Source organism: Cyanistes caeruleus, chromosome 19 (genome assembly GCF_971803275.1).
Source record: "Cyanistes caeruleus chromosome 19, bCyaCae1.hap1.1, whole genome shotgun sequence".
Taxonomy (NCBI): domain Eukaryota; kingdom Metazoa; phylum Chordata; class Aves; order Passeriformes; family Paridae; genus Cyanistes; species Cyanistes caeruleus.
This window is the reverse complement of record NC_141719.1, coordinates 5,004,779-5,030,993: the sequence shown is the minus strand read 5'-3', so window position 1 is coordinate 5,030,993 and position 26,215 is coordinate 5,004,779. Positions and strand designations below refer to the sequence as shown.

The 26,215-nt window shown below is 49.8% G+C and overlaps 2 protein-coding genes across 5 annotated transcripts in view; one reads left to right on the top strand and one right to left on the bottom strand.

Annotated features, from left to right (window-relative positions):
* MYO15B (myosin XVB) overlaps positions 1-18,642 on the top strand; it is a 40,688-nt gene extending 22,046 nt beyond the window's left edge. The window contains 38 exon segments of the mRNA XM_023938604.2: positions 420-655; positions 737-915; positions 1,599-1,671; positions 2,106-2,312; positions 2,404-2,483; positions 2,651-2,748; positions 2,931-3,018; positions 4,375-4,485; positions 4,653-4,747; positions 5,299-5,511; positions 5,990-6,086; positions 6,415-6,555; positions 6,797-6,986; positions 7,103-7,193; positions 7,724-7,931; positions 8,513-8,628; positions 9,161-9,220; positions 9,459-9,534; positions 10,008-10,126; positions 10,334-10,452; positions 10,848-10,989; positions 11,121-11,232; positions 11,531-11,691; positions 11,935-12,047; positions 12,148-12,208; positions 12,531-12,603; positions 12,957-13,033; positions 13,409-13,485; positions 14,066-14,196; positions 14,439-14,533; positions 14,815-14,892; positions 15,031-15,139; positions 15,454-15,602; positions 15,953-16,080; positions 16,812-16,945; positions 17,412-17,545; positions 17,931-18,071; positions 18,330-18,642. Coding sequence (XP_023794372.2) covers positions 420-655; positions 737-915; positions 1,599-1,671; positions 2,106-2,312; positions 2,404-2,483; positions 2,651-2,748; positions 2,931-3,018; positions 4,375-4,485; positions 4,653-4,747; positions 5,299-5,511; positions 5,990-6,086; positions 6,415-6,555; positions 6,797-6,986; positions 7,103-7,193; positions 7,724-7,931; positions 8,513-8,628; positions 9,161-9,220; positions 9,459-9,534; positions 10,008-10,126; positions 10,334-10,452; positions 10,848-10,989; positions 11,121-11,232; positions 11,531-11,691; positions 11,935-12,047; positions 12,148-12,208; positions 12,531-12,603; positions 12,957-13,033; positions 13,409-13,485; positions 14,066-14,196; positions 14,439-14,533; positions 14,815-14,892; positions 15,031-15,139; positions 15,454-15,602; positions 15,953-16,080; positions 16,812-16,945; positions 17,412-17,545; positions 17,931-18,071; positions 18,330-18,551 — 4,734 coding nt within the window. The 3' untranslated portion in view covers positions 18,552-18,642.
* Positions 18,643-19,527: 885 nt separating this feature from the next.
* RECQL5 (RecQ like helicase 5) overlaps positions 19,528-26,215 on the bottom strand; it is a 38,338-nt gene continuing 31,650 nt past the window's right edge. For 2 of the 4 annotated variants that reach the window (XM_086856731.1, XM_023938610.2), the window contains exons 11-20: positions 26,035-26,071; positions 25,156-25,214; positions 24,978-25,054; positions 24,407-24,500; positions 23,811-23,951; positions 22,731-23,389; positions 22,456-22,534; positions 21,361-21,612; positions 20,794-20,866; positions 19,528-20,694 (exon numbers count right to left, since the gene is read on the bottom strand). In XM_086856731.1, coding sequence (XP_086712857.1) covers positions 20,594-20,694; positions 20,794-20,866; positions 21,361-21,612; positions 22,456-22,534; positions 22,731-23,389; positions 23,811-23,951; positions 24,407-24,500; positions 24,978-25,054; positions 25,156-25,214; positions 26,035-26,071 — 1,572 coding nt within the window. In that variant the 3' untranslated portion in view covers positions 19,528-20,593. Of the gene's footprint in view, positions 20,716-20,793; positions 20,867-21,360; positions 21,613-22,455; positions 22,535-22,730; positions 23,390-23,810; positions 23,952-24,406; positions 24,501-24,977; positions 25,055-25,155; positions 25,215-26,034; positions 26,072-26,215 lie in introns of all 4 variants that reach the window. The other 2 variants (XM_023938608.2, XM_023938607.2) reach the window with 1 other exon arrangement.

Below are 26,215 nucleotides of genomic sequence, written 5' to 3'. Positions count from 1 at the left end.
GTGTGTTGAGACACCACATCCCATAGTACTTGGTATAATATTAACTGTACCAAAGGCTTTTAAACACTCAGTGGGCTCAGTAGCAAATATCCTGTGGTAATTCACTTGTGTGTCTGAGCCCTGCCCAAGGGGAAATATTTTGCCCTAGACCAAATTCTGAGTCACACCTCAGGAGAGACTGAAGTCTGATCCAATACTTTTAGTCAGGATCCAACCTCTATAAACATTGCCTCCCAAATTGCCCAGCACTTTGGTGGTGCACAAAACCTGAGGACAGACCCCAATCTGAGTGTTGGCTACTCAGGCTCACAATCATCCTGGTGTCTACAGCTCCTTCCACAGTTACAGTTATCCTTGCCACAGTGTGGGACACAGGGTTACAGCTCCAGTTCTCTCTTTCTTGTCCCGGGTGCCTCCAGATTTTGCGGTTCATTGGTGACAAGAGTCTCAGTGGCTGGCAGGAGGTCCTGCTGGGCAACTACATTGCTGGGAGAGGTTTGAGTGATGCTGCTCTGCGCAATGAAATCTTCAGCCAGGTGGTTGCCCAGACCTGGAGGAACCCAGACACTGAGCACAGCCAGCGAGGCTGGGTCCTGATGGCGACTCTGCTGAGCTGCTTTGGCCCCTCGCCAGCACTGGAGAAACCACTGCTGAAGTAAGAGGAGAAAAGACCAAGCCAGGCTTACAGAGGGGTTAGGAGGGATGAGCAGTGCTACATGCAGTTGCCTTCTCCTAGGTTTGTGTCAGACTATGGCATGGAGGGCTACAGCGCTGTCTGCCAGCGCAAGATGCTGACGGCAGCTCAGTGCGCAGAGACAGAGCCTGCACCCTCTCGGGCTTACCCTCCCACCCAGCTGGAGTGGACAGCAAACCAGAGGAGAGGCAAGATGGTGCTGGATGTTCATACCTTTAATGGTAACTCAGTCTTTCTGTCCTCCTGCTATCTTTTAGTCTCTAAGGACTTTTCTAGTGCAGAAATCAGCGTTTGGGAAATAATTCCTTCAACAAAGTAAAGCAGATTAGAGCACTGTTTGCTGGTACAGCCATGGGGGAAAGCATCTGAATTTAGATCCAAAATTTGCAGAGGCCTGGGGGCACCTGCTTCTCAGGCTGAGGGATGAAATTGTCCTGGGTTTGGGCCCTGCTCAACAGAGGGTTGTTCAGGCTGTGCCTCTCTACAGGGCTTCTGTCCATTACAGCACAGCTCATGCAGCAGTATTTTGCTACAGGAACTTTCTGCCCTTCTCCCTTCTCAAATATTACCTGAAGCTGCCTCTTGAGCAGCCAGCAGCTCTGTGAATTGAACACAGAACATCCCTACTTTGGCTCCTTGTGAGAGGAGTGATGCCCAAGCAAGGGGACACTGCAAGAGTTTTCACCTGTCAGGTTGGAAATGCCAGCCTGTGCCATCAAACAAATATTTTGGATGTGAATGTGTCCATGTGGAGCCTTCTCCTATGGAAGGAGAGGTTTCAGTCCTCCTGTGGTCCTGCTCAGTGAGAGTTTCCATCCAGGCTCTGCCTGTGTCCCATGGAATGTGGGGTTGCTTTGGGTCCTGCCAGGGAGGCTGTGGGTCCTGACTTTACTCTCTGTGCCAGAGGAGAAGTTCTCAGCTGAGGTGGAGTCCTGGATGACTGGGGAGCAGTATGCAGCCTGGATCCTGAGTGCAAGGTACTGCCAGAGGATGGGAGAGAAGGTCTGGGGGTGTGAGAGAGGCTGTCAGCAGCTCTGAGGTCCAGACTGGTTTGGTCTGCAGGCTGGGATTTATATGGTCATGTGTAGAATACTCACTTCTTGCCCACTCCAGCCTGTGCTCCCTTCTTCACCCTTAACATAACCCTCAACCATAAACTATGGGCATTTTTAAGAACAGAGGAACTACTGGTGTGATCTGTGAGAGCAGCTTCAGAGAAAAAAAAAAATAAATAAAAAGGACAAATCTTGAATGATCCTAGTTTTTTTCCTAACCATGAGCACTTAATAGTTGATTCACACCCTAATTCTAAAGGACTTAAGCCAGGATAGACAAGGCAAGAAAAAACTGAATGTAATGTTCTCCTTCCACTCCCTTTCCCCTGCCTGCCTGGACACCTTTCCTCTCCCAGGGGCTGTGACAAGAGTACTCGAGGGTGGTCTGTCTCCATGTTCACTGGAAACACGTGGCAGGACCTGCTGGGCTGTGACTTTGTGCTGGACCTCATTGGAGAGATGGAGGAGACCAGCAACTTCAGCAGCTCCTCCCAGGCCCCCACTGAGTACCCCATCACTCCAGAAAGGGACAGGAGCATCCTGCAGTCCTCTGACCTGGACATGTGAGCCACCTATTCCTCCTGCCCCACCACTTGTGGCCCTGTCACCCACCTTTCAGCACTCTGCTCCTCACCTCATTTTCCTCTTCAATAGGATCCCTCCTGCTCCAGGTATCCAGGCCCCTGCCTTCCCCCCACCTAGCCTGCCTCCAGAGCTTCTTGGTGTCCATCCAGGTGAGCTTTAGCCCAGTGCTGTGGCTGACACTGGGAAGGGCCAGATGGGCCCAGCCCATCAGGGCAGAGGGGGAGTGGGGTGATTCTTCTGAAAGATGACTAAAGGGACTTGGAGGCAGGGGAATGTTTCTTACCTGCTTTGTCACCAGACTTCTTTCTGCCCCCAGATTCAAGGTTTAGAGATGACTTGAGTATCCCTGTAGGCTTGGATCACTATGTGGATGATCTCTTCAGCCCTGTGCTACATCAGGGCTCCAGAGTATCTGTAAGTCCCCTGATATTCCCTCCTGCCTTCTGTCTGCAGCTTTCCTGTCCCTGTGAGTCCTTCGAGCTTTTCCTGCATATTCACTGCCCCTGTTCAGCTCAGACATGCCTTTGAATGTCTGTCCCTCTGGGAAGTCTGTCTCTCTGAGCTCAGATAACTGTTTTGGATTTATTTTGATGCAGGATATGGAGAACAGAGAGATTCTCACCAGACGCATGAAAGGAGGTGGCAAGATTGGACCCACACAGAGAGGAATCCTTCCCTCTACAGGTCTGTAAGGGCATGGGGACAGCTGGGAACACCTGGGACCACAGCACCTTCAGTGAGCACAAGTCAGGGAGCCCCTTAAATGCTAATTATTGCATGTTCAGCTGGTTCATGCAGAGCACTGGGCTCTAGCACAGGTTGCACTCCTCACTCCCAGGTGAGACAGATGCTTTGGAGAAGGTGTTAGATAAGGGAACAACTTTGTTGGGCTTTTAATTTCTCTTTTGATCTGGTCTTGGAGTCAAGGCAGCAGGTAGCTTGTTTCTGACCCAGCCAACCTCTTCCCTAGACCAATACTTGTAAGTCATTCTATTCACCCATGCTTTCACAGAGCAGTTGGTGCCTTTATTGGGGCTGGTTTTAATCCCACTTATTACCTTCTTACAGAACTTCCCATCATTGGTAACTGTTCCTTGGGTTAGTAAGTCTGAACCCTGAAGAGGTTCTGGTTTGTGTGTTTGGTTTCTTTATTTCTCCTCATTTCTGTGGAGTTAAGACTGTGGCATTTGCAGCAGGGTGGAGCCAAGCACCAATATATTAATGGCACTGACAAATCTGCGTGGGTAGGAACACACTCAGCAGTCTCAGAAAGGTGGGGAATGTCCAGTTCAGTCATTCCTGAGACAGGGACTACTTCTGGCTGTTGGAGAGGCTCTGGGGCATGATGAGCCCTTTTACAAATCACTGGCCTGAGGCCACTTTGTCACTTATGTGTGTTCTTAGATGAGTGAGGTGTATGATGATCTTCCCATGGCATCCCAGGGCTATTCTCACTGGTGAGGACATCATGATTCAGAAGATTTGTGCTGTGTGCTGGCTCCTCCCAGCCCAGTCTGACCCTCACACCCCTTGCTCTGCTGGCTTCAAACTCAGCAGGGTTTGTTCCTGACCCCATCTGGGACTTGACTGCTGAGAGCAGAGGAATTCCTTTCTCCCCACAGCTCCTCCCCATGACACACAACACCATCCAGGCCAGGGCTCATTGTTCATCCAGCCTTGCCACCCACTGCAAAGAGACCAATATGGACGTGACAGTCCCAGCCCCAGAGATCTTTGCCCAGTTCTCAAGAGAAACCATCTGTGATCTACACAGGCAGGAATTATCAGTTTATTATTTATCAGTTTAATCATGAAGAATGGTGGTGTCCTAAGCTAGGCTGCAGAAACAGTCTGGATACTGCTATTTAAAATCTGGCAGGCCACACATTTTTCTTATGTTTTCTTTTTCCACCTGAGTTTTGCTGTGTCCTGCTGTGGTTGGTGCATGTGGAGAACACCAGAGGTGTTCTCTGGGGTTGCTCAGGATAGTCTCATTTGGGATTCTCCAAAGCATTGTGCACTTTGGTGTTTTGCCTCTAGGCTTCTCTGGAATGACTCAAACACCAGTTTACCAGCCTGTGCCCTCCATGGTGGGGATGCCAGCAGCCATGCCCATGATGCCAGGGGCTGGTGGGGTTGCACCTATGCCAGGTAACAGCAGTGTTTCTGTAACTGCAGAGGAGAGGGGGTGGAAGAGGGGCTGTCAGTGAAGCCTGTGCATTTCAGTGTCAGGTGAGGGGCTCAGTGAACACTCCAGGCTGATGCTCAGACTCTGTTCACATGTAGGATTTTAAAGATGTGTGTGTTGTCTCCCACAGCCATGGTGATGCCCCAGCCCGTGGTTCCAGCTGTAGATCCCAGCCAGCTGGCAGCACAGCAGCAAGCCTTTATCAACCAGCAAGCCATGCTCATGGTGAGTGAAGGGCCCCAGGACCTGGGGAAGAGCCACACATTGGTGTTTATGCCTTGGAGGGGGAGGACAGCTCTCCTCCTCTTTGGGCCTGCTCTGTGTCACTCTGTGCTCTTGCTGGGGTGAAAAGTGGGGATTATTTGACTGCACAACTGGGAACCCTCTTTTTACCCCCTTTGTGTCCATGAGGACACTGAGGCACCATCAGTGAGTGAGGAGCAGGGACAGGAGCAGGCCCTGAGATTCAGCTGTAATTCCCATGGGGTTTTAAGGTGGGATTTGCTACAGATGCAGGTCTGCAGTGTTCTGCTTTCTGTGCAAAGCCATGTGGATGCATGGCAGTCCCAGGCTGGCAGCTGAGCCTTTGGGGGGTGCTGGGAGCTCTGCACCCTTGGCCAGGTGGAAGAAGAATCCCTTGTCCACACACTGGGAAATTTGCCATGCACTGTGTGGGTGTTTTGGTGTTGATTAACAGTGAAAAAGCAGAACAGCCTGTGACTGATGGCTGGGTTTGTGTAGCCTAGAGCTCATGGACATTGCAATTCCTTCCCCAGGCCCAGCAGATGACCCTTCAAGCCATGAGCATTTCCCAGCAGCAGCAGCAGGAGCTGCAGAAGTGGCAAAAGTCTCTTGAGAACTCAAGGCCAAGAGTCTCAAGCTCAGCAAAAGCCCCAGCCACTCTCCCAAAACCCAAGACACCTTCCAGCAGCCAGGCTGCTGCAACACCATCAAGGTCTCCAGAGCTACCAGCTAAGGCAGAAGAGCCGGTATGGAAAACAAACAGCTGTGGTGGATTTGGTTTGAATTTCATGTTTGGTGTTTGCTCTGCATTCACCCATGTGTGGCTGTGGTTTGGCAGAGAGGAGAGCAGAGATTTGTGCTTACTGATGATACTGAGACCTTCCAAACTCTGCTTGCTGAGTCATTAAGGATCAAACCTTAGTGGTTTTTGCTATGTGGAGGTTTGGTTGCAGGGTTGGCCAGTTCATTTCCAGTTAAGCTGAATTTTTCTCCAGGAGAATTAATTACTCTGGGTTCCTTATCTTCCAGCAAGCTGTGCTGGGCCTCTAACATAATCCCTCTTCTCTGTGTTTGGCTGAGGGTTCCTTGTGTTAGAAACTGACCTGTTGGGACACTCCTGGGTGTGGAGAGGATCTAGATCAGAACATTTTGAGACAAAATCACCCCTGAGCTGAAGGGCACTGCTGGCTGGTGCCAACTAAACGAGTGGTGCACTGTCTGCAGGATTACAGCTACACAGAAGAGGAGTTTTCCAGCAGTGAGGATGATGACTATCCTCGGGAAACCTTCCAGCAGAAGAGAGAATACTTCCAGAAGATGGGTGAGCATCTGCCACTTTGGGAATTTCACTCATCATAACACCTTGCTCTGCAGCTTTCCTGGCATGCCCAGGTGTTCTTGTCTGGGATCCAGCTAATCCCTGCAGGAGCTGCTGGTGATGTGTGTACAGGAGTTTGTTCAGCTAGCTATAATTCAGATTGTGACCTGTTGTGAGCCAGTGTTCTAGAAATCTCTGAGCTTGTGACTGTCACATTCTCCCTCACTCTAGAAAAGAGGTTTTTGCTGACTGAGGCAAGAGTGGGAACTGTGCCATCACTGCCAGGTTTTTGGTGTGGGTTTGACTAGCTCAAGTCCCCCTCTCTATGCAGGAGAGCAGCACATCCGAGTAAAGAAAGTCAGACCTAGCAAAACCTGGACTCCTCCAGCAAAACCCCAGCCAAAGGAGGAGGAGAAAAGAGAGGAGCTGGAGAAGAGGCAAGAAGTGAAGCCTGTCCCTAAAGCAGAGCCAGGTAAGATGTTGTGCAGTGGAGACCCAAAGGTTGACAAGGAAGAATTTTCCAGGAGCATAAGGTCAGGATTTAGGCAGAGGAAGAAAGGATCTGTCTGTTCTGGGAGTCTGACAGGAGAGGAAAGAGCAATGTCAGGCCATTGCCTGTCAGCATCAGAGGGAAGGAAAGGAAAGGTTAAATGAGATAAAGGGATTTCTCCTGCGTCTTTGCTGTCTGTTGATTAAAGCTGTCACCCCAATAGCTCCTGCTTCCCCTCTGCCACCTCCTAAACCAAAGCCAAAAATGGAGACACCAAAACCAAAGAAAGAGCCACCTGTAGTGAAGTCTTCAGGGCCTGAGTCACGTCCTGCACCCAGCCATGAGATTGGGAACATCATCAAAATGTACCAGAGCAGACCAGCCCCTGAGCCCCAGCCCTTCCAGCCCATCAGGTGAGAGTGTGGGATCCCCCTGTGGGCAGGAGGGAGATGGGGGTGCTCTATCTCAGCTCTGCCACCTGGCTCCATTTTGCCCAAACCCCATCATGCTGTTCCCTGTTCCCTTGCAGGAGAGTATCCAAGCCATTTATAAAGAAGAATGACCCCAAAAATGAGGCTCTGGCCAAGCTGGGAATGATGAACCCCTCACCTCAGCCATCAGTGAGTTCTTTGCTCTCTGGTTACTTCAGCAGCTCAGCAGAGGGAGCCTGCTCATCCCATTTCCAGCAGGCTGGGGTCTCCCTGGTGCTGCAGTAGCAGCCAGGTGATTTCTCGTTGGGTTGTGAGATAGCTGAGAGCTCACACCATGGTGCTGCCCATGCTAGACTGGGTTCCAGTCTGTAAAGTCATCTGAAGAAAAGGCTCTGGAGCAGCAAGTCCTATTGTGAGATGCTTAAGGCTGATCTGGAGCCAAGCAACTCATGTTCTCCACATTTGGTACCAAGGCTTTGGCTTGTTAACATCATTTTTTCCTTTCCAAACTGGAGGCTTGGATCTCAAATACTTGGTCCTCTGGGTTTGGTTGATCATCTCTGTAGATTTTGTGTTGATCTAAGGGCATTGGTGGGCTGTTCACACAGATCTTGCTCCAGGGGTGGGCTGCTGCCCTGGGATGAGTTAGAACAGGATTGTCAGGACAGAGCCCAGGAATGCAGGGAACGACTGGCTCAAAGGGTTTTGCTGTCTTGCAGCCATCTCCTGTGCCACAGGAGAAGGAAACACCTCCACCTGTCAAACCCAAGCCAGGGCCAGCTTCCAGCTCTATCAAGGAAAAGCAGTTGCCTCTCCTGTCCATCTTCAAACCAGAGGGTGCCCCACCAGCTTCCCAGGCCCCTCGTGCTCCCCTTCTTCCCCAGCCAACACCTGAGGACCAAGGCAGGCAGGAATCCATTGGGAAAGGTGAGCACTGATTTCCCCCATGTGGGATTTGGTAGCAAGGCAGGGAGGGGATGGAATCAGCCCAGGAGAACCATGGCACAGGTCCTGGCATCAGCCAGTGGGCCAGGGACTGAGGGAGCTGTGTGAGGCCAGGGGGATGGTGCAATCTGATCTGTGAGCAGGGAGATGTCACAGTTCCAGCGTGGCACCTCCCAGCTCTTCACTCTTCCCTTCTGAAAAATGCAGCTAAAAATAGAAAGGTCCATTGGGCTACAGCTTTATCAAGGTCCAGCTCACAATACTTTTATTGTTTACCTGCAGCATAATTATCAAAGTGGCAATAGTGGGTGAACTTTAGACCAGGGAGGAATGGGAAGCCAGGTCTTTCACCTTACAAACCTCTAGAGGGATCTTAAAGACAGGCTGAGGAACGAGGGAATGTTTCTCAGAGGGAGGCAGAGCCTGGAAGACCTTGGACACGTTAAGAAAGTTTGGGACATTCCATCAGGAACTGTCCCCTTTCTCCTGGTTGGTCTTTGGTGGGTGGAAAGGGCCTTGTAACCCATCATAGCCCATCTTCACTGCTTTTTCTCCCCACACAGACTCTGCTGTGTCAGTGGCAGGCGATGATGGGATCAAGACCCAGCTCTACAAGCTCACTGCCAGTGTCAGCTTTTCCTATGTTGACCCTGCCTGGAAGATTTTTCTGCGCAAAGAGGTTCAGTTCCTTATCTGAGGAGTAGCTGTGGGGGGAACTCGTCCCATCTTTGGTTAAAATGTGGTTTTTTTGGTCATAGACACTCGATGTAAGATAAGAGCACAAAGATAATTCTGGGAGCACGGACACAGGAGTTGGAGGCAGGGGATCATGTCATGGGGAATCCGGGTCCTGCTCTGCCTCACTGACATTTGTGTCTCAGTTTCTCTACCTGTTCTTTCCTTCCTCTGTAGACCACTGAGAAATATGAAACTGAATTTGTTGTTGCCTGGTGCTTTCCTGTTAAAATAGTACAAATGTGTTTAAAATCATGTATTAGAGAGTGTGCTAAATTCACCAGGGTTCATCCCTTGGTCTGACCACTCAGGTTCTGGTCCTTTACTCCTTCTGTTTATATTCACAGTGTCTCCTCCCTGCCTGTCCCTGGAGATGAACTCACTCCTCCCTGGCAGCAGGGCATGTGGATTGCAAAACATCCCTGGGGAGCTGCTTCTGCAATATCTGTAACACCACTATTACCCTTCTCTTGCAGGTGTTTTACCCCAAAGAAAATTTCAGCCACCCTTATTGTCTGAACTTGCTGTGTGAACAGGTAAGCACTGGAGTGTGGCTCAAGGCCAGTTGTCTTTCAGGGGACAAAACACTCCATAATTACATTGCATAAGTTACCTTCACTTCTCCATCCTGAGCAGTGCAGGTCTCTTCTCCAGGTCCATCCAGTCCAGTCCCTGTTCACTCCTCTCTGACACTCAGTTTAACAGCCTCAGATGCTCCAGCACAGCCAGGTGTGGCCTTTGCAGTGGAAGTCTCTCTGTTCCCTTCCTCTGCAGATCATCCGTGACACCTTCTCCGAGTCCAGCTTTCGGATCTCCAGGGAGGAGAAGCGCAAGATGAAAGACCTGCTGAGTAATTAACAGCCCCATCAGCCCTTCCCCTCTGTGCCCATCCCAGTTTCTGGTTTGGAATGAGAAACTGGCCTCCAAGCCTTTCACTCAGTACTTAGGGCAGAGGAGAAATGTTTGTCACTGCTGCAGGAAAGCACATTTGTAGAGTGCAGTGGAGGAATGTTTGTTTATTCCACATGGCCCTGGAATTTCTGTGAGCCAGAAAAATTTAGTTCTGAAATGTTTATTGTGGGGAGAGGAAACTGAAGCCCAAGGATAGGATTTTGATTTGTTTAAAATTCCAGCTGACATGATGTTCATGGAGAGAGGGATGGAAACCAGTAGCAGACTGGTATGTGCAAGGGTCCTTCCCGCTCTGCACGTGGTTTGCTGTGCTGTGAACACAGAGGGGCTGCTGGGAATGAATCTGTGGGCAGAGGGAGACCTGGCCACCTTTGTCTTTCTGAGCAAGTAACTGTTCTGTAACCCTGCTAGCGGAGTTCCGAGTTGGCAACAATGCCCAGTCCATTCAGGAGGATGGGATAAAGAAGAGGATTGTAGTGGCTGCTCGGGACAACTGGGCCAACTATTTCTCCCGCCTTTTCCCAGTTCAGGTGAGTCTTAATTCTCTCACCAGACCCTGGGCTTGCTTTAGCTGTCTCCAGTTCACCCTTTCTGTCCCCCTGCCTGGCCACACTGCAGCGATTCTGTACCTTCCAAACCTTGCAGGGTTTCACATCTCTTGTGTGGCATCTCCTTTCCCTGGTGCTTCCTGTACAGGTGGGATGGAGCCTTTGATTCTTTGTGCTGCACTTTTACAGGGTGAAAAGGGAAGTGATGTGCAGATCCTGGGTGTTTCTCACCGGGGCATGAGGCTGCTGAAGGTGGAGAAAGCAGCTGGATACCATCCCGAGCACCTCAAGATCCTACGCAGCTACGGGTGAGCAAAAGGGCCCTGGCTGCTGCAGGAGGACAGTTTGTGTCTGGCAGGGTGTTGGAGGCAAACTGAATGGGGAAGCCGAAAATTCTGAGTGCTGTGCTCTCTAGGATTATGCTAGGCCAGCTGTGACTCACTGACACTCATTTTAATGAGTCTGGCTTCTCCTTCTCCTTCCTACCTTGAGCTTTGCTTACAAGTGAGTGCTGGGTGTGAATCAGCTCCGTGTGTGTCACCACAGGGAGCTCCTCAGGGTGAAAGCCCTGAGCAGCTGGTGGAAGGCCAGCATGGAGAATGTTGAGGCATGTCTCCATTCCCAGTCCTTGGAATGGGCTCCCATGCCCACGCTCTGCATCCCAAGCTCTGGCAGAAGGAGCCTGAGCACGCTGTGTTCCCAGCTTTGCAGATGTGCTGTCAGTGGAGGTGAAAGGCAGCCATTCCCTGGAGTTCTCCCTGAAGACAGAGCAGCTCATCCTGCACTCTCCAAAGGCTCCGTGCATCAAGACCATGGTGGAACTCTTCATGCAGGAGCTGAGGCAGGTGAGGCAGCAGCTGGAGTAGGGAATGAAGGTGGTTTCCCAGATGAACCTGAGAGTGTCCATGGGATGACATGATCCGAACCCTTCACATCCTTGGGATGAGATCTGACCTGGCCATGGCCTTTTCCCCAGGACACCAACTACGTTGTGGCTCTGCGCAGCTACGTCGTGGATGACAAGAGCCTGCTCAGCTTCAAGAAGGGCGACCTCATCGAGCTGCTGCCCATGCAGGGCGTGGAGCCAGGTGAGGGGGTGTGGTGGCATTGGCAGGACCAGGATCAAGGGCCTGCTGGCTCCATGGTGCTCAGAACCAGAGGAATGCAGGGTGGGCTGGCATCATCAGCCTCCAGCTCTGCCAGACAAGCTTTATCCCAATTGTCTCAGTTATAGGAATATATGTTATATATATATATATATATATATATGTTTTCTTAGGATGTAGGAAAACCTGGTGAGTCTGATGCTCTCCTTTGCCAGCAGAGAGCTTCAGTGCCCATTTTTCTTGGCAGCTGCCCTGGTTCCTGACTCTGCTGCTTTTCCAGGGTGGCAGTTTGGCTCCACCGGTGGCCGCTGTGGTCTCTTCCCCACCAGCCTGGTGCAGCTGGCTCCTGCCCCTGACTACCTCAGCACCAGCATGGACAGACGGGGAGAGCAGCGGAAGAGCATGAAAGCTTCCCCAGAGAGCAGGAACACCAGCAGGGAGGTGAGCAGTCCTTGGGGAGGAGCACCCAGGGGACATGGCTGGGTTCTGTGGGAGCTGCCGGGGTGGGTCCATGGCTCTGGTAGTGTCTGACCTCTGAGAGCAGAGGGGAGATAATGAGTCTTTGTCAAATCCATCACAGTGTTGGAGGGGAGGCATCATACACAGGTGAGGTCTGGCAGATGAGAATGCACACTGCAGTTCCTCAGCTGATGTTTTAGGGCTGGTTTGGTGGTGTTCCTGCAGAGTTCTGTTCTCAGCCTGACATCAGAAGGCACCAGCAGCATGTTAGTCCCTGCTGGTGACCATTACACCATGACTGACTTCGCCATCGCCTACTTCCGAGAGGCCCAGTCCCTGTGAGTAGGCTGTGCTCCTTCCCAAACAGGACCTGGGTAGCCTGACCAGGCCGTTTCTGGGGGTATTTCTTGGGCTGCATTTTCCCTCTCCTCTGTCTAGGCAGGGCCTGAAGGGGACATCTGCTGAGAAGAGTGTTGCTGACCTGGTGCGGCATACCAAGGTGAGCTCAGCCTCTCCCCCTGGCCACAGCCAGAATCCCAGCTCCAGCACTGCCTCTGGCTCTGTCCCCACATGACCAAAGAGCAGATCCTTGGCTGTGGTCTCTGGACCAGTGTAGGTGTCCCCTACTCTTCAGTGCTGCCTGTGGGATCCTGGGAGCTCAAGTGTCTGGTGAAGCCTGCAGAGCACAGCCCTGTGTGATCCACAGCCCTGCAGAGCACAGCCCTGTGTGACCCACAGCCCTGTGTGACCCACAGCCCTGTGTGACCCACAGCCCTGTGTGATCCACAGCCCTGCTTTATCCCTGTGTTCTGGCCCTATAGGTCCCAATCCAGGCGTCTTTGCTCCAGTACTCTGACAGTGAGCTGAATGAGCTGGCTACAAAGAACTTCCAGAGTAAGGATCTGCCTGCAGAGGGAGGCAGTGGGGTGGGCAGGGTGGGCACACACAGACATTGTGGGGCTCAGTGGGAGTGGAAACTGGGTGAGGAGTGCCCCTTCTAAGGCATCTCTGCAGTTCACAACCCCCTGTGTGCTTGCTGAAAGCTTCCAGCAAAACGGACTTTGCCTTGAGTACAAGGTGCTTTGAACAAAGTACCTTGAACACTCTGCCTGGGCTTTGGGCTGATGCCACATGTCCAGTGTAAGCCCTGTAACAGCAGAGAAGTTTTCAGGACATTTCCTTGCCCACTGCCAGCCCCATGGCAGAACCATCCCTGCTCAGACTAAAGGCCAGGCTTTGCCTTGCAGCGCTGATGCGGTTCATGGGAGATCAGCCAAAACACAAGCACCAGGCTGAGGTCCAATGCATCTATGAAATCCTTCAGGTTTGTGAGCTTCTCCTGGGAAAAGAGCAGAAGCACCAATGGGAATGGAGGGCCAAGACCTTGCTGGGAAGGAAAAGAGCAGGGAGAGCCATAATGGCACCTCCTTCATGAGGAAGGGAGCTGAAACAGACTGTGGGGAGGGGTTGTATTTAAATAGTTTCCCTGGATATCACTGTCTGGATGAGAGTACAGCTTGCTCTCCTCTCTCCTTCTTTGAGCCTAAATAGCACTAGGGACCGGAGGCTGCAAAGCCCAAACTTTAAGCCAAACTGTCAGAGCTCTGAAGCTGGGAGAGGAAGGACACAGAGATGACCTGGGGACATCTCTGATGCTCTCATCCCCTCTCTGATGCTGTTTTCTCCTCTCTGAATGCAGCTGTGCAAGGAAAAGGAGAATTTACACGATGAGATCTACTGCCAGGTCATCAAACAGGTCACCCACAACCCTCAGCAGTGAGTACCAGCACTGCCAGCTCCTGTGTGTGCACAGCTGGAGAGGAACCATCTGCTGCAGGGACACCAGGGCCAGGGGAGAGGGTGTCCCCTCATGATGGCTTGTCCCCAGCTGTGCAAATGCTAAAGCTCCTGCTGAGCACTCGGGACATTTTGTCAGTCACTGGGTCTTGCATTTTCACTTTAGTGGATATTTTTCCTTATATTTCTGGCTGCTGATCTATCTGGGCACCAGTAAACGTTCCTGGTGGCTCCTGGTTATGGTGCTTCTCAGAGCCCTGATTTCCTCCTCCCAGCCTTGGGGAACTGGTAAACACCAGGCAAGGACTGTCTTGGTCCCACGCTGTCCTGTGAGGTGGCAGCTGTGGAACTGGAGTGGCCTTGATTGTTCCCTTTCTTTGCTTGCTTTTGGAATAACTGAATCAATCTCTTGGTCAGCACAAGAAACCTCTGACCAAGGGCTGACACTTCCTTTTCTGCCAACAGCCAGAGATGTTCAGAAGGGCACAAGCTCACTTTGAGCTGCTCAGAGCAGGAATTGTCTCATCCCAAGGTGCCCACAGTCCTTTCTGATCCGCAGGGAGAGCGAGCTGCGGGGCTGGTTGCTCCTAAACCTGCTCACTGGGTACTTCCTGCCTTCCAAAATCCTGATGCCCTATGCCACCAAGTTCCTGCAGCTGGCCAGCAGTGATCCATCCAGCACCCACCACGGTAAGACTGTCTGTGTAAAGCAAATATTCCAGATCTAATCCCCCGCTCCTGTCATTCCTCTGTCCTGGACACTGTCATGGTTTGGATGTGTCCCAGCAGCGTGGGAGGTGAGATCAAGTCTCTTTGCTCCCCTAGCAGTGACCAGAGGTTAAATTCAACCCAGCCAGGATGACCCAACACCACAGGGCATGATGTTTAGCTCTGTTTGCCTCAGCAAATGGAGCTTTTTCCTTTTCCTGCAGATATAGCCAAGATCTGCCAGAGCAACCTGCGCAAAAACTTCCTGTACGGGGGCCGTCGGCACCTCCCTTTCCCTGTGGAGATGGAGGCTCTGCTGGTATGGAGGGGCAGGGGAGTGGGGTGGGTGCTGGGAAGGGGGAGAGGGAAGAGGCTTTGTTGGAGGTGCCAAGTGTGACAGGGGCAGTTCCAGGAAAGGAAACGGAGCATGTGGGTGGAAGGAGCTTGGGAAGTGCAGTGCCATGGAGTGGGCAAGGGAAGAGGCAGGAGCTGTGGACAGGCAGTGGAAGGCAGGGATGAGGAAGGAGAGGGGAGAAGAGAGGCACACGTGGGGCTGATGGGACCCTGCATGTCTTGCTGCCTGAGCATTGTCCTTTGCAGAAGGGACACGGTGCCCGCCGGCTGGTGGTGCTGATGCCTGGAGGCATGGAGTACCTCACCAGGATCAGGACATTCACTGTGAGTTTCCAGCTGTGAATTCCTCCATTGCTCTGGACTCTGAGCCACACCAGAGAGATCCCTTATCTGACAAGGAATAATGTGTCTACCTGCTCTTGGGCTTGTCATGGTATTCATTTCCTTCTTTCCTTGCTTCAGGTGGCCAAGGAGCTCTTGCAGGAGATCTGTGAGCAGATGGGAATAGGTGAACAGCAAGAGATACAGGACTTTGTTCTCTTTGCTATCAGGAGTGACGACAAAAATCTTGGCAAGTAGAGATCAGCATGGAGCTTCTCTCTTCCAGCAGCCTCTGCAACAGGGAGCACCACTGCTCCTGCTTGGAATAGTCCCTCCACCCTTGCTGGCTCCTGGGAGGGTCCTCTTAAGCAGTTTCCCTCTGTATTAGGGTTAAGGATTGATCCCTCTCAGGGGCTGTGTTGCTTGTTCCTGAATGGGGTGTGTCCCTTTGGAATGGCTGATGGTTGGAGTCTCAGGGCAGGGTGGAACTGAGGTGTGCAGGAAGGCTCCTGTCCCAGCCTCTCCACCAAGGGGGATGGATGACCCTCTTTCTGTGTCATGCAGGTAAAATGGTGAGGCCAATAAAACTGGAGGAGTATCTGCATGATTACCTGCTGGAGGACAAGCTGGTCACTGTCACCTTGCGCAGGCTCATCTGGAGGACACCTCTGCACTTTGACAACCAGACTTACACAGATGTCCATTATGGACAGGTAAGCCAGAGCAGGACCCTCCCTAGCAGGGACAGATGTGGTGTCCCAACCAACAGGAATGTCCCAAGGGGGCTGAAAAAGCAGGAGGGCTCTGGCTGATAGGCTTTGTGTGCTGTTTGTGGGAGTGACTAAACACTGAAGCTATGGCTGCCAGGAAGGCTCTGTGGCTGTAGCCTGGAGCAGTGCTGTTCCACGCACTGTGCAGCTCCCCAGGCTCTTCCTGAGCTGAGAGCCTTTGTTTTGCACTATCAGCAAGGCAGAATGTGGGTCTGTGCAGCCTGGCACTGCCCAGACTTGCCTGTACCCTCTGGCAGGTTTAACAAAGGCCTCTTTGCTGTGCTGTCCCTCAGGTGCTGTGGGATTACCTGAATGGGAGGATCCTGCTGAGCCAAAGTAAAGAAATGGAGGTGCAGGTGGGCCTTTTGGCAATGCTCCAGCACTCAGCCAAAATGGAGCAGCAGAACTCTGCTCCTTCCAGGTATGTCTGTGGTAGAGGGGATCTCTCTGAGGTGGCCATAGGCACCACAGGGATTAGGGGCAGGTACCTGGAAGTCCTCTCTGAATAATTAAGAAATGTCCAGTTCTGGAGAAGAGAGAGGGTCATGAGGGTGCCACAGTCATTTCATTTGATTGCCATGGATTTGTAACACCAAGAAGGAAAGGCATGAGCTCATGGTTTGGGTGAATCCTCTGTTCTCTCTCACAAGTGTCAGAGGTTTCAACCCTGGACACCTGAAATCTGTAGTGAGATGCCCAATGGGAACAAAAGTGTCCCTGGATACTGGAAACCTTCATTCCTGCAGTTCCAAGCTGTACTTTGCCACTCCTTCCTTTCCTTATGCACTTTGACTTGGAGTTGAGGCAATGCCTCCATCAGATCCCCTTAAAGCACCAGCAGCAGGGAAATGACATAACCCTGCTGGTCACTGAGAAGCTCTGTCTGACTCCAGAAAGTCGGGATTTCTCTCCATGCACTGGTCAGTGGTGCACAGCTGAATTCTCTGTGAGCAAGGGTGGTCTCACTGTCTCTGATGGTTCCTTCCACCTTAGCCAATGCAGGCATCACCTTTTGTGCTCTTCCCCTCCCCTCCTGTTCCCAGATATACAATGGAAAATTGTTGCCCCATCCCCTCCTTCCTCTTGATCCCCTGGCTGATGTTTGATTTTAGCTGGGCAGGAGGTTGAATTAGAATCTGTTTTTTGGCACAGGGAAGAACTGAAGGAATACATTCCAAAGACCCTGCAGCCCTCCATCAGCCTCAAGGCTCTGCACAACCACGTGGCCACACTGCTGAGAACAAGGCAGCCCCTCCAGCCACTGGATGCAAAAATCCAGTTCATAGGTGAGGAGACATCCTCATGATGCTCACCTCATGAGCTGTTTTCAGTTTCTGGAAGCTGCTCTGAAATCACTTTTGGGACAATTCATGAGGTTATTGATGATTCTTGGAGCCTGGAATGAGCCATGAGAATGGAATTCCCTTACAGATCCTCACTATGGATTAGATCTTGTTCCCAAGCATGGTGATCATGGTAGAAGTTCCAACTTCCTACAATCTCTTGTAGGAGCTTGCAGTTTTCAGATTTTCAGAGCTCTGTACAAGCTGTGTTTTAATTGATAGTTTTCAGGTCAGAAAAGGACAGGACATCCACTCAAGCTGCTGAGAATTGAGTCTCAGAAGCCAGGGAGGGAGACAGAAGTACTCACTATTACTTTTTAATGTAGGAAATCTTGGGAACACTGGCAGCTTTGACCACCCCAGGCAGGTGCAGTAAATTGCTCTGAGGCCACTTTTTGCTGTCTTCCAGAGCACGTGATGAAATTGCCTTTCTTTGGCTACACCATCTTCATAGTGGAGAGAATCAGTGATAACATGGTCCCTGTGCCCTGTTTCTTTGGTGTGAACAAGGAGGAGATCATTTTGGTGGATGGCACCACCCAGGTATGTCAGACAATTCTCCCTGATGTCTGTCAGATAATAACTGTGACTTCAGAAGAACTTGTGCATGAAGAGGCTGGACTTCCCTGCACCACAGCCACTCTGACAACAGCACTGGCCCAAAGCAAGAGAGTGTAGAACAGGCATTACTGCTATGGGCTCTTTTGTAAGAAAGCACAAGCCACAGTAAAACTAAATGCAGAACACATTCCTGTTTGTCCCCGTCCTGTGGTAGTTCCAGGGCTGTGCTGGGCAGCACACACCACCCTGTGCCCCAGACCTTCCCTCAGCTTTCAACAGGTTCTTGAGGTGACTTGTGGTGAGAATCAGATGGTTTCATGTGTAGGCACTGCTCCTGAGAGTGGCTGGTGGCTTTTCCCTTTCGCAGGTGGTGTCCCAGGTCATCCCTCTGAAGGAGCTGCAGAAGATGCGCACCCTGAGGCCCATCTCTGATGGGGGCCTTCCCGGCCTGGAGCTCAGCTATGGCTCCCCTAGCAGCCCCAGGGCCATGTGGGTGGAACTGTCACAGGTGAGATCAGCCTGGACCTGCACCTTCCTCCTGGCACCTCCCAAATTGCCCTCCCCTGCCCAGCTGAGCCTCTAAGGGATGGTGCTGCTCCTCCTCTCTCCTGTCCCAAAGGAGGAAGGGGACACTGCATTTCCAGGCTCCAAAGTGCAGCTTCGTCCCAGCACATGGCAGATTATGGGAAGTGATCTATGGGGATATTTAATAAGGGGAAGCAGGTCTTTCTGGGGCAAAGAATGATGCTGGTTTGTGTTTTGGCAGGCCAAAGAACTGTACCACACAATTGTGGCCATCCTGGATAAAACAGAGTTGCACTCTTAGAGCCTAAAAGGAGGAGAAAACAAAGGAAAACAGCACTATTTCCCTTGCTCTGAACTTGATCAGTGTTTCCTGACCCATGTCCTTGGGAGATCCCAGAAGACACCCATGACCTCAGCCAGCTGCTTTCTAGGAATGCCAGCACAGTGTTTGTTGATGGAGTGACCATAACCCTCGTGATGTGCCAGTCAGTCCCCAAGCACTTCCTTGAAACAGTTCATGTTGTGGCCAAACAAACCCCAAGGGCCTCTCCACAAACAGCCTGTTCCAGCAAAGAACAGCTGACCCCAAAGTAAGCACTTGCCTTCAAGTTGTACACCATGCAACTCCTCCTTTCTGTTTTGAATTAATTATCATGAGCAAAGCCTGGTGCTTGCTGGAGATTTGTGTATCCCAGCTGAGACTGTGCAATGCCTCCACGGGCTGCTGGTATTTTCCAGGAGCTAGATTTGTCTCTGAATGCAGAGGTCCTGTAGCAGGATTCAAGAAGCAGGAGTTTGTAGAAAGCATCCTAATTGAAAAGCAGATCAGTGTTAATCATACAATTAGCACATACACTGGGGCACAGATTGAGCTGCAATGGTAAGGAGGTTTATTGTTAATTAATTTCTCACTGACATAATTATATGCATATGTTTCTCTCCACTATAAAGAAGTCAGTCATGGCCATGCAGCTGTCACACTTCAATGGTGGCTCCATGCCCATGGAGGAAGCATCTTCAAACAGAACTTGTACTATACTCAAGTGTTTTGGGTTGTATAAAAATATTTAATTTATTTTTATTGCCACAGCTCTTCTACTGACCTGAGGCATAACTGCCCTTTAGGAAATTGCAATAAAATAATCACAGAGATGTTCTGAAGGCATGATATGATAGATCTTACATCTAACCAGGGAAAACTTAACTGCAGGTAATGGGCAAAGCTTAAGGAAAATGTCACTGTCAGCAGGAAAGGGGAATAGATCTGAGGGTGCTGAGTACAAGCCCTGATGCACAGTTAGACTTTTGCTGGTGAACTGATGCCAGTGGGAACTACAGCAACTTCCCTGGCAGGTGCTTCCCTTTGAGAGCTGCTTAATGTACCTCTGACCAGTCTGTGGGACTGAATGATAAGAAAAAGCTTCCAGGAACAATCCACAGCAGTTGTAACATTGCTTTATTGTCAGTTCTGCATATACCCTTCAGAATATTTAAAAAAAATACATCTGTGGAATACAGTGATCTGAACCCCTGGGCAGCCTCTGAGGCTGCACATTTCTCTGGAAGCACTAGAGCCTGAGGCCACCAGCCCCTGTGGGTATGGAATAGAGGGAGAACCCAGCAAAAATCCAGAAGGAAGGACTTGTGCCAGAGAATCAGGTTCAGGCTCCATATAAACATAGCAGCAGAGGTACCACAGTGTCAGTTTGAGGGTCACAGCAGAACCTTACCCAGCTGTAACATCAGCACTGCCCCCTGTCCTGCAGACTTTTGGTGAGGCACAGGGAGCAAATATGGCTTTAGGGATTACAAGCAAAGGCTGGAAGTGTTGCAGAGGTTAATACTGAAAGAGTATCACCACTTAAATTAAAGGGCAGACAGAACTGGACAAACTTAAACAAGTTCATATTATAAGAAAAAGAATCTGAGTTTCTCCTCCTCTAGAAGGCAAGCACCACCTCCACGGTAATTACAAAATGTTCTTCCTCTGCCCTTCAAATGAAAATATTCCATCCAGGAACTCAAACATTGAGTTTGTCATTGGCAGCCCTGAGCAAAGCATGAAAACTTGTAGCATAAGGCTTCTACTGGTGACACTGAAATAAGGGAGGGGAGCAAGGGGAGGAGCCATTTAGAAAGCAAGGTGCCATCCCAAAGCAGAATCCCAAGTGGAAAGTCTGAGCCCTGCCCAGACTGCTGCAGGTAGTAGAGGTTGGAGACAGTGCAGAACGTCCAAGGCAGCAGCCCCTAACAAACACAGCAGGTACAACTTCACACTTCTTGGTCCTTGAGGGTTTCAGCACCCCATTTATTGGGGAAACTCACCATGAGTTCACAAAGTCTGGTTCCTTATGTGTCACTAAGGACAGAGGTAAACAAAAAGGCAGTGGAGAAAAGAAAAATAAATCTCATTTCTGCAGTCTTATAAAACCCTCCATGGCTGAGTTCTTCCACATCCCCTGGTAATGCTGCTGCAGGAAAGGAAGAGCCAACAAGCAGCAGGGATCAGCTCTCCCAGCTCTGCAGCTCCTCCCAGTCTGCCTCACTCTCACACCTGAGCCTTGTTTTGAAAAACTCCTTGATGAGTCTCTGTGCTTCCTCTTTCACTACAAGAAAGGAAACACCATCTTTTGAGTTGATATTTAAGATATCTGCCCCCTCTAAAGCCATAAACCCATCTGGCATTAAAATAACCCCAGACCCACCTGTCTTGCGGGCAGGGCTTTGCTCCTGAGCCAGTAAGTGAGACAGGTGCCTGGCAAAGCCCTTGAAGAGATCCTGCAGCATTGGGGAAGACAAAGAGCAGAAAGCAGACACCAGTTACCTCACCAGTCTATTTCCATGTTTGTTTCCATGTTTTGCCCTTAGCTCAGACTGGCTGTAGCACAAGCCACTCCTAGACTGAATACACACAGCTGTCCCTGCAGTGCTGGAGAAGCCCAGGCACACAAATCCTGCCTTGCAGGGCACTCCAAGGAAACTACACCAGCACTGAACCTGAGCTGTTGCTGCTCCACAGGTGAGAGTTAAAAACGTGCCAGGGTTTAATGTGAAAATATGAACAATCACAAGGAAGTCTGGAACCAACACACACCAACACTCCCCTTTTGTGGGAGAGGGGAATTGCTGCACCTGGGGTCACTAAAACAGGACATAACAAAACATAAGTTGGAAATAAAAGGTGGGATCCAGATCATCTCCCCTTTCTCAGAGCTCCAGATCCCTAAAGAGATGAATTCTTCTGCTAAAGAGGGCCTTGAGCTATATCCTACCTTGGAAGCAAATTTTCCCCCCTTGTAGAACGGGGTCAAATACTTGACAACGATGTCTGCAGTCTCTTTGAGGGACATGCCTTTGGTCACTGGCTGTATGGTCTTGCTGCTTCCTTCTTCATCACACTGTGCTAAGTTTGAGTCAAAAGTCACCTTCTTCTTTGTTGGACCAACACTTCTGCCCTCTGGCTGGGTCAGAATTGAAGATTTTGCCGCTGTCCGGAGCCGTTTTTTTGCAGGACTTTCCGTATCCTGGAGAGGGGACAGAAGGAAACCAAACCTACCAATTCCTCTGGCAGCGTTACCCTTCCAAGCAGCCACCACTTTCCAAGAACATAAACCTTTGTAGCATCCTGCAGCCTCTCCCTCCAGTGAATACCAAGTGGGAATCTCTATAACTCCTTTTAACCTGCTGTGCAGACACTATTTCCCACACAAAGAGACTTTGAAAAAAAAAACCCTTAAAGAATATCACATTTAGAACTACCCTGTGCTTCTATTAGGGCAGCTAATTGCTAGAGCCTGTCCTACAGAGGAAAAGTGACTGTTAAAGATTTCTCAGGATGTCTGCTGAGAATACATCCCTCAGGAAAAATCAGCCACATCAGGAGAGCCACACTCCTGCTCAGTTTGAAAGAAAAAGGAGACTGCAGTGTTGCAGAGACTGAATGGCAAGGCAGGCTGTGAGCAGGGATCACTTCCCAATGGTCATGTGTGTCTCTGGCCTGTGCTTGTGACCTTGCCTTGAGAAAGCAGCTCCCTAATTATAGTTAGTGACAGATCTCAGGGGGTGGAGACACTCATTCCAGGCAAGTCACCAGCAAGGACACAGCCACATGAGTTGAACAGACGAGGGAACAAAGCAGTGGAGGAGAAGCTCCCCACTGAAGCCCAAGGTGCTGGCACAGCCCAGAGGGCAGCAGAGAAACACCAGGAATTCAACAGAACTGGGGTTCTCCTCTCTGCTGCAACTACAGCTGGACCCTCCCCAGATAAATGACACTGACAGAGCAGGAGTGTCACTCCCAGAGAGAAATTTGGCACAGGAAGAGCAGAAGAAATAGAGGAAATCAGCATTCTTCATTGAAGTCTTACCTCATCTGATCCTGGCCGCTTCCCACTGTCACCTTCCCCAACAACAGGTAGCTCAGTGTCTGCAACATTTTCAGTAACACTAGTGGGAAGAGTGGAGAGAAGGCCAATTGCAATCATTCCACAGTGAAAATATTTCTGCATTCACTGTCAGTGGCCATGAGACTGCATGGTAAAGCAAGAATCTCCCTCACTCACCCAGAGACCTCATACAGGTTCCCAGGACAAGGCTGGTGGGGCTCTAGACAACACAGGGAGCAGAGAAGCAGAGATTTTACCTGGTTTTCACATCCATTTCTTCCTCAAGAAATTCAGATTCAGCAGCCTGCTGGGTCTTAAAATTCTCCCCTCTCTCAGTCAGTGTTATTTCTGTTTCTCTCAGTTCTTTATTCTCTGTCTGGAACTGCCCAGTCAGATCTCCAGAGCCTTTGTTCTCCTGAGGTGTTGGTTTCCCTTGACACACGCTTTGAGAAGAAACCTGAGGTAGTGTGCTTGCAGAAGAGTCATCTCCCTTTGCTACACTGCAGCTTTGGGCTTTAGAGGCACCTTTGGGGAGGGAGAAGAATTTGGAAATATCCTGTGATTCCTTTTTAGCTGCTTCTGCGAGCATTTGTTGCTTCTTGCTGAGTTTGAACTTCTTAGCAGGACTATCCCCAAGGGCAGTTTTTTTGTCTGGACTGGGTTGCTGCCCCTTCTTTTCTGGGTGTAGTTCTGGCCCTGCACTCTCATCCACTGCTTTGGTTACAGCTTCTTCCCTCTGGAGAACAGGGTTTCTGGTGTCCAGCTCCAGACTGTAGCTGCTGTTGTCTTGCCCACTTGGACAGTCTTTTTTGACAGGCTTTGCATCACTTTCCTCCTGGATCTTCAGCAGTTCTGAAGCTGTCTGGAACAAGCTGGATTTCTTTGGGAGTCCTGCTCCCACACGCTTGGGTTTGAACTGGGGAGACAGGAAGAAGAAGAAATTTTGGATGTGAGATCCCTGTGTGCAGCACCATGAAAGCAGCTAAGTTTCTGCATACAATACACCAGTGTGGGAAGCTGTTAGCTGGGGGAGGCTCTGAATCTGACTGATCATTGCATCCATCAACAAAGACGTGAGGGAAGTGGATTAAGTGGAAATCCTAGGCCAGCAATAAGAAAACAAGGCAGCATCCTTGGATGGAGCAAGATGAGAAAGAACTTATTTAAACTGTGGCCTGCACACAAATTATATTCACTAATAACAACGTGACAGACAGGAAAAAGCAATTACAATAGAAATATGCAGTTGTAGCCACAGAAAGGACATAAAATAAATTTATAAAAATGCAGACAGACAAAACACATCATTCCCTCCTGTCTATCCCACCAGTACTCACTGAGGGAACCTGGGATGCAGGGACAAAGTCTTCTTCTGCTAGAGACACAGATTTTGTTTCCAAATTGCTGTTACCACTCGTTCCAGACCCAAAGACTGAGAACAATTCCCCTTGTTTGGAGGCTTTATTGATTTCTGCCACCTGAAAAGAGAACAGAAATATTCTCTAATGGCCAGAAATCTTTATGTATTCCTGCCTTTGTAGGTACTAAAAGCCATAGTAACAAAACAAATATCTGTCCTGGAGAGGCACCTGTCTCAAGAATAGAAACATCTTCAGAGAGAATAATGGCAACCAGATAACCTAAGCCAAGGCTTCTCTAGTGTCAGCAGTAGCCTGAGGAATTCCCAAATCCCTGTATTGCTAGAACATATCTGGATAAGCTTGCACTGCTATGTAGGTTTTCAGAGCCTGTAAAGACAATGTGAACCCGAGGTGATTCTGGGCCCTCCTGCAAACAAAATCAAGAAGAAAGATTTGTAAGATACCCAAGGCAAAACAGAGCTTGTCCTTCACCTTTCCCACACAAACTCTGCCCTATTTTCCCTGGAGCTCCCACGTGCCAGGGAGCAGCAGATGAAGATGTTTGTCCCTACCTTCTTCAGCACAGCTGCCTTGTAGGAATTTGCCATTTTGCTGGCCCGGAAAGCTTCATATTCCATTTCCACTGCACAGGCACCAGGGTCTGACCTGAAACACAGGCTGGGGTGATTCCTGGCAAGACACACTTCTGCATCTGCAAAGGGAACACTAATGCTTGAGTATCTCCCAGAAAGTACAAAATCCACTCCCTCCGGTGCAAGAATAAGTGATAACTTCCAGTCAAATCCTACGGGATGTAGTGGTGAGTTGATGGAGAATGGAAAAGGTGATGAAAATGGTTTTAAATCAAGATTCTTGCCCACTGCTCTGTTTGAGAAGTACACTATCCCCATCTTGTGGGATAGGGAAGAACTGCCACTCCTGGACCCAAGCTGGTAGCAATCAGCCACAGGAATTCCCAGGTCTGATCTTCAATATCAATGCCAGAAAGATGCTGTTAAGTGAAACCACATCCTTGGACAAAATAACTTAAAAAGCATTCCCTGAGAATGGTAATTGTGCTCAGGGAAGAGCAGGCCCTGTGTTAAGGGACTCAATATGCACCCCTTTTTCATCATCCCATACCATTTTCCTTCTGTTGCCAGAGTCTTTTGGTTGTTGCTCAAAGCTTCTTCCAGCATCTTCAAGCAGTGTTCCCGGCCCTAGGAAACATGGGATACTCAGACATGCTCTACAGTGCTCCTTGCATTGTAAGTAAGGACAGGCCAGGCAGAAACCTTGTTCTCTTTGCATCCTCACTTACCTTCACAGTGAGCTTGGAGATCCTCCTGCTGGCAGCATCCTTCAGGGGACAGTCTGCACCTGCCACAGGAGAGGAATTTGGGAAAGGAGCTGTGGCAGGGCTAGGCTGATGGAGAACATCTCAGCTGTCAAGGGGAGGTGCAGGTCCAGGACTGCCTGGCTTTCTCCTCCCTGCACTGTTGCCCCAAGGAACACTGTGGTCACCCTTTCTGCCTGGAGAAGCTACACACTCCAAAAGAGTAGGCAGAAACCCAAGTGAGAATGTTTCCTCTGATTAAGACCATCTGCTTTGGAGTTTAGGACTAAAAGCTTTCCAGAATCTTCCCACCTCAGAAAACCTTTCTTTATGGCTCTTAAGAAAATCTTTTCTGTTCCCCACAATATCAACCAAAAAAATCAGGCACAGAGTTACCTGACCTATCAAGTGTTCTTTTGCAACAGTTCCAGACAGGGCCCCAAGCAGCACAGTTACAAACAGCAAAGCTTTTCAGCAGTTTCCTTATAGCATTATTATTATGATTATTATGATTATTGATAGTAATAGTAATTGTAATACTAATATTTATTGGTTTTGTTGTTGTTATTGCTGCATAACTACTGCAGAAATAGCCAACACTATGTAGTCAGGTTAGACAGAGTTTTCCTTCTCTCTTGCTTATTTGGAAATGCTGCTCAGAAAGATACATTCCATATCTTCACCCTAACCAAAGCTAAGCTGTGCTCCATCTCCTCTAGCCAAGTTTTCACAGCCAAAAGCTTGACCTCTGTGCCTAGGGACCGATACCTCCAGTGGTGATGCTGTACAAATTGCATACAGCTGCAAAATACAAGACTTTCTTCTCCCAAAGAAAACCCATTATAAATCAAAGAAGATATTTACTTGGAGGAACAAAATCTTCCTTTTCTGGTTCTTTGCCCTGGAAGAAAACAAAGATCAGTCAAACATTTCCATTCCTACTACACACATGCAGATCTAGAAGCACAAAAGACATGTTTTATATCCCTGCTCCAGGGAAAATTAAAGCTGAAGTTATAAAGGCATTGAAAAAGTGCCAAAACAG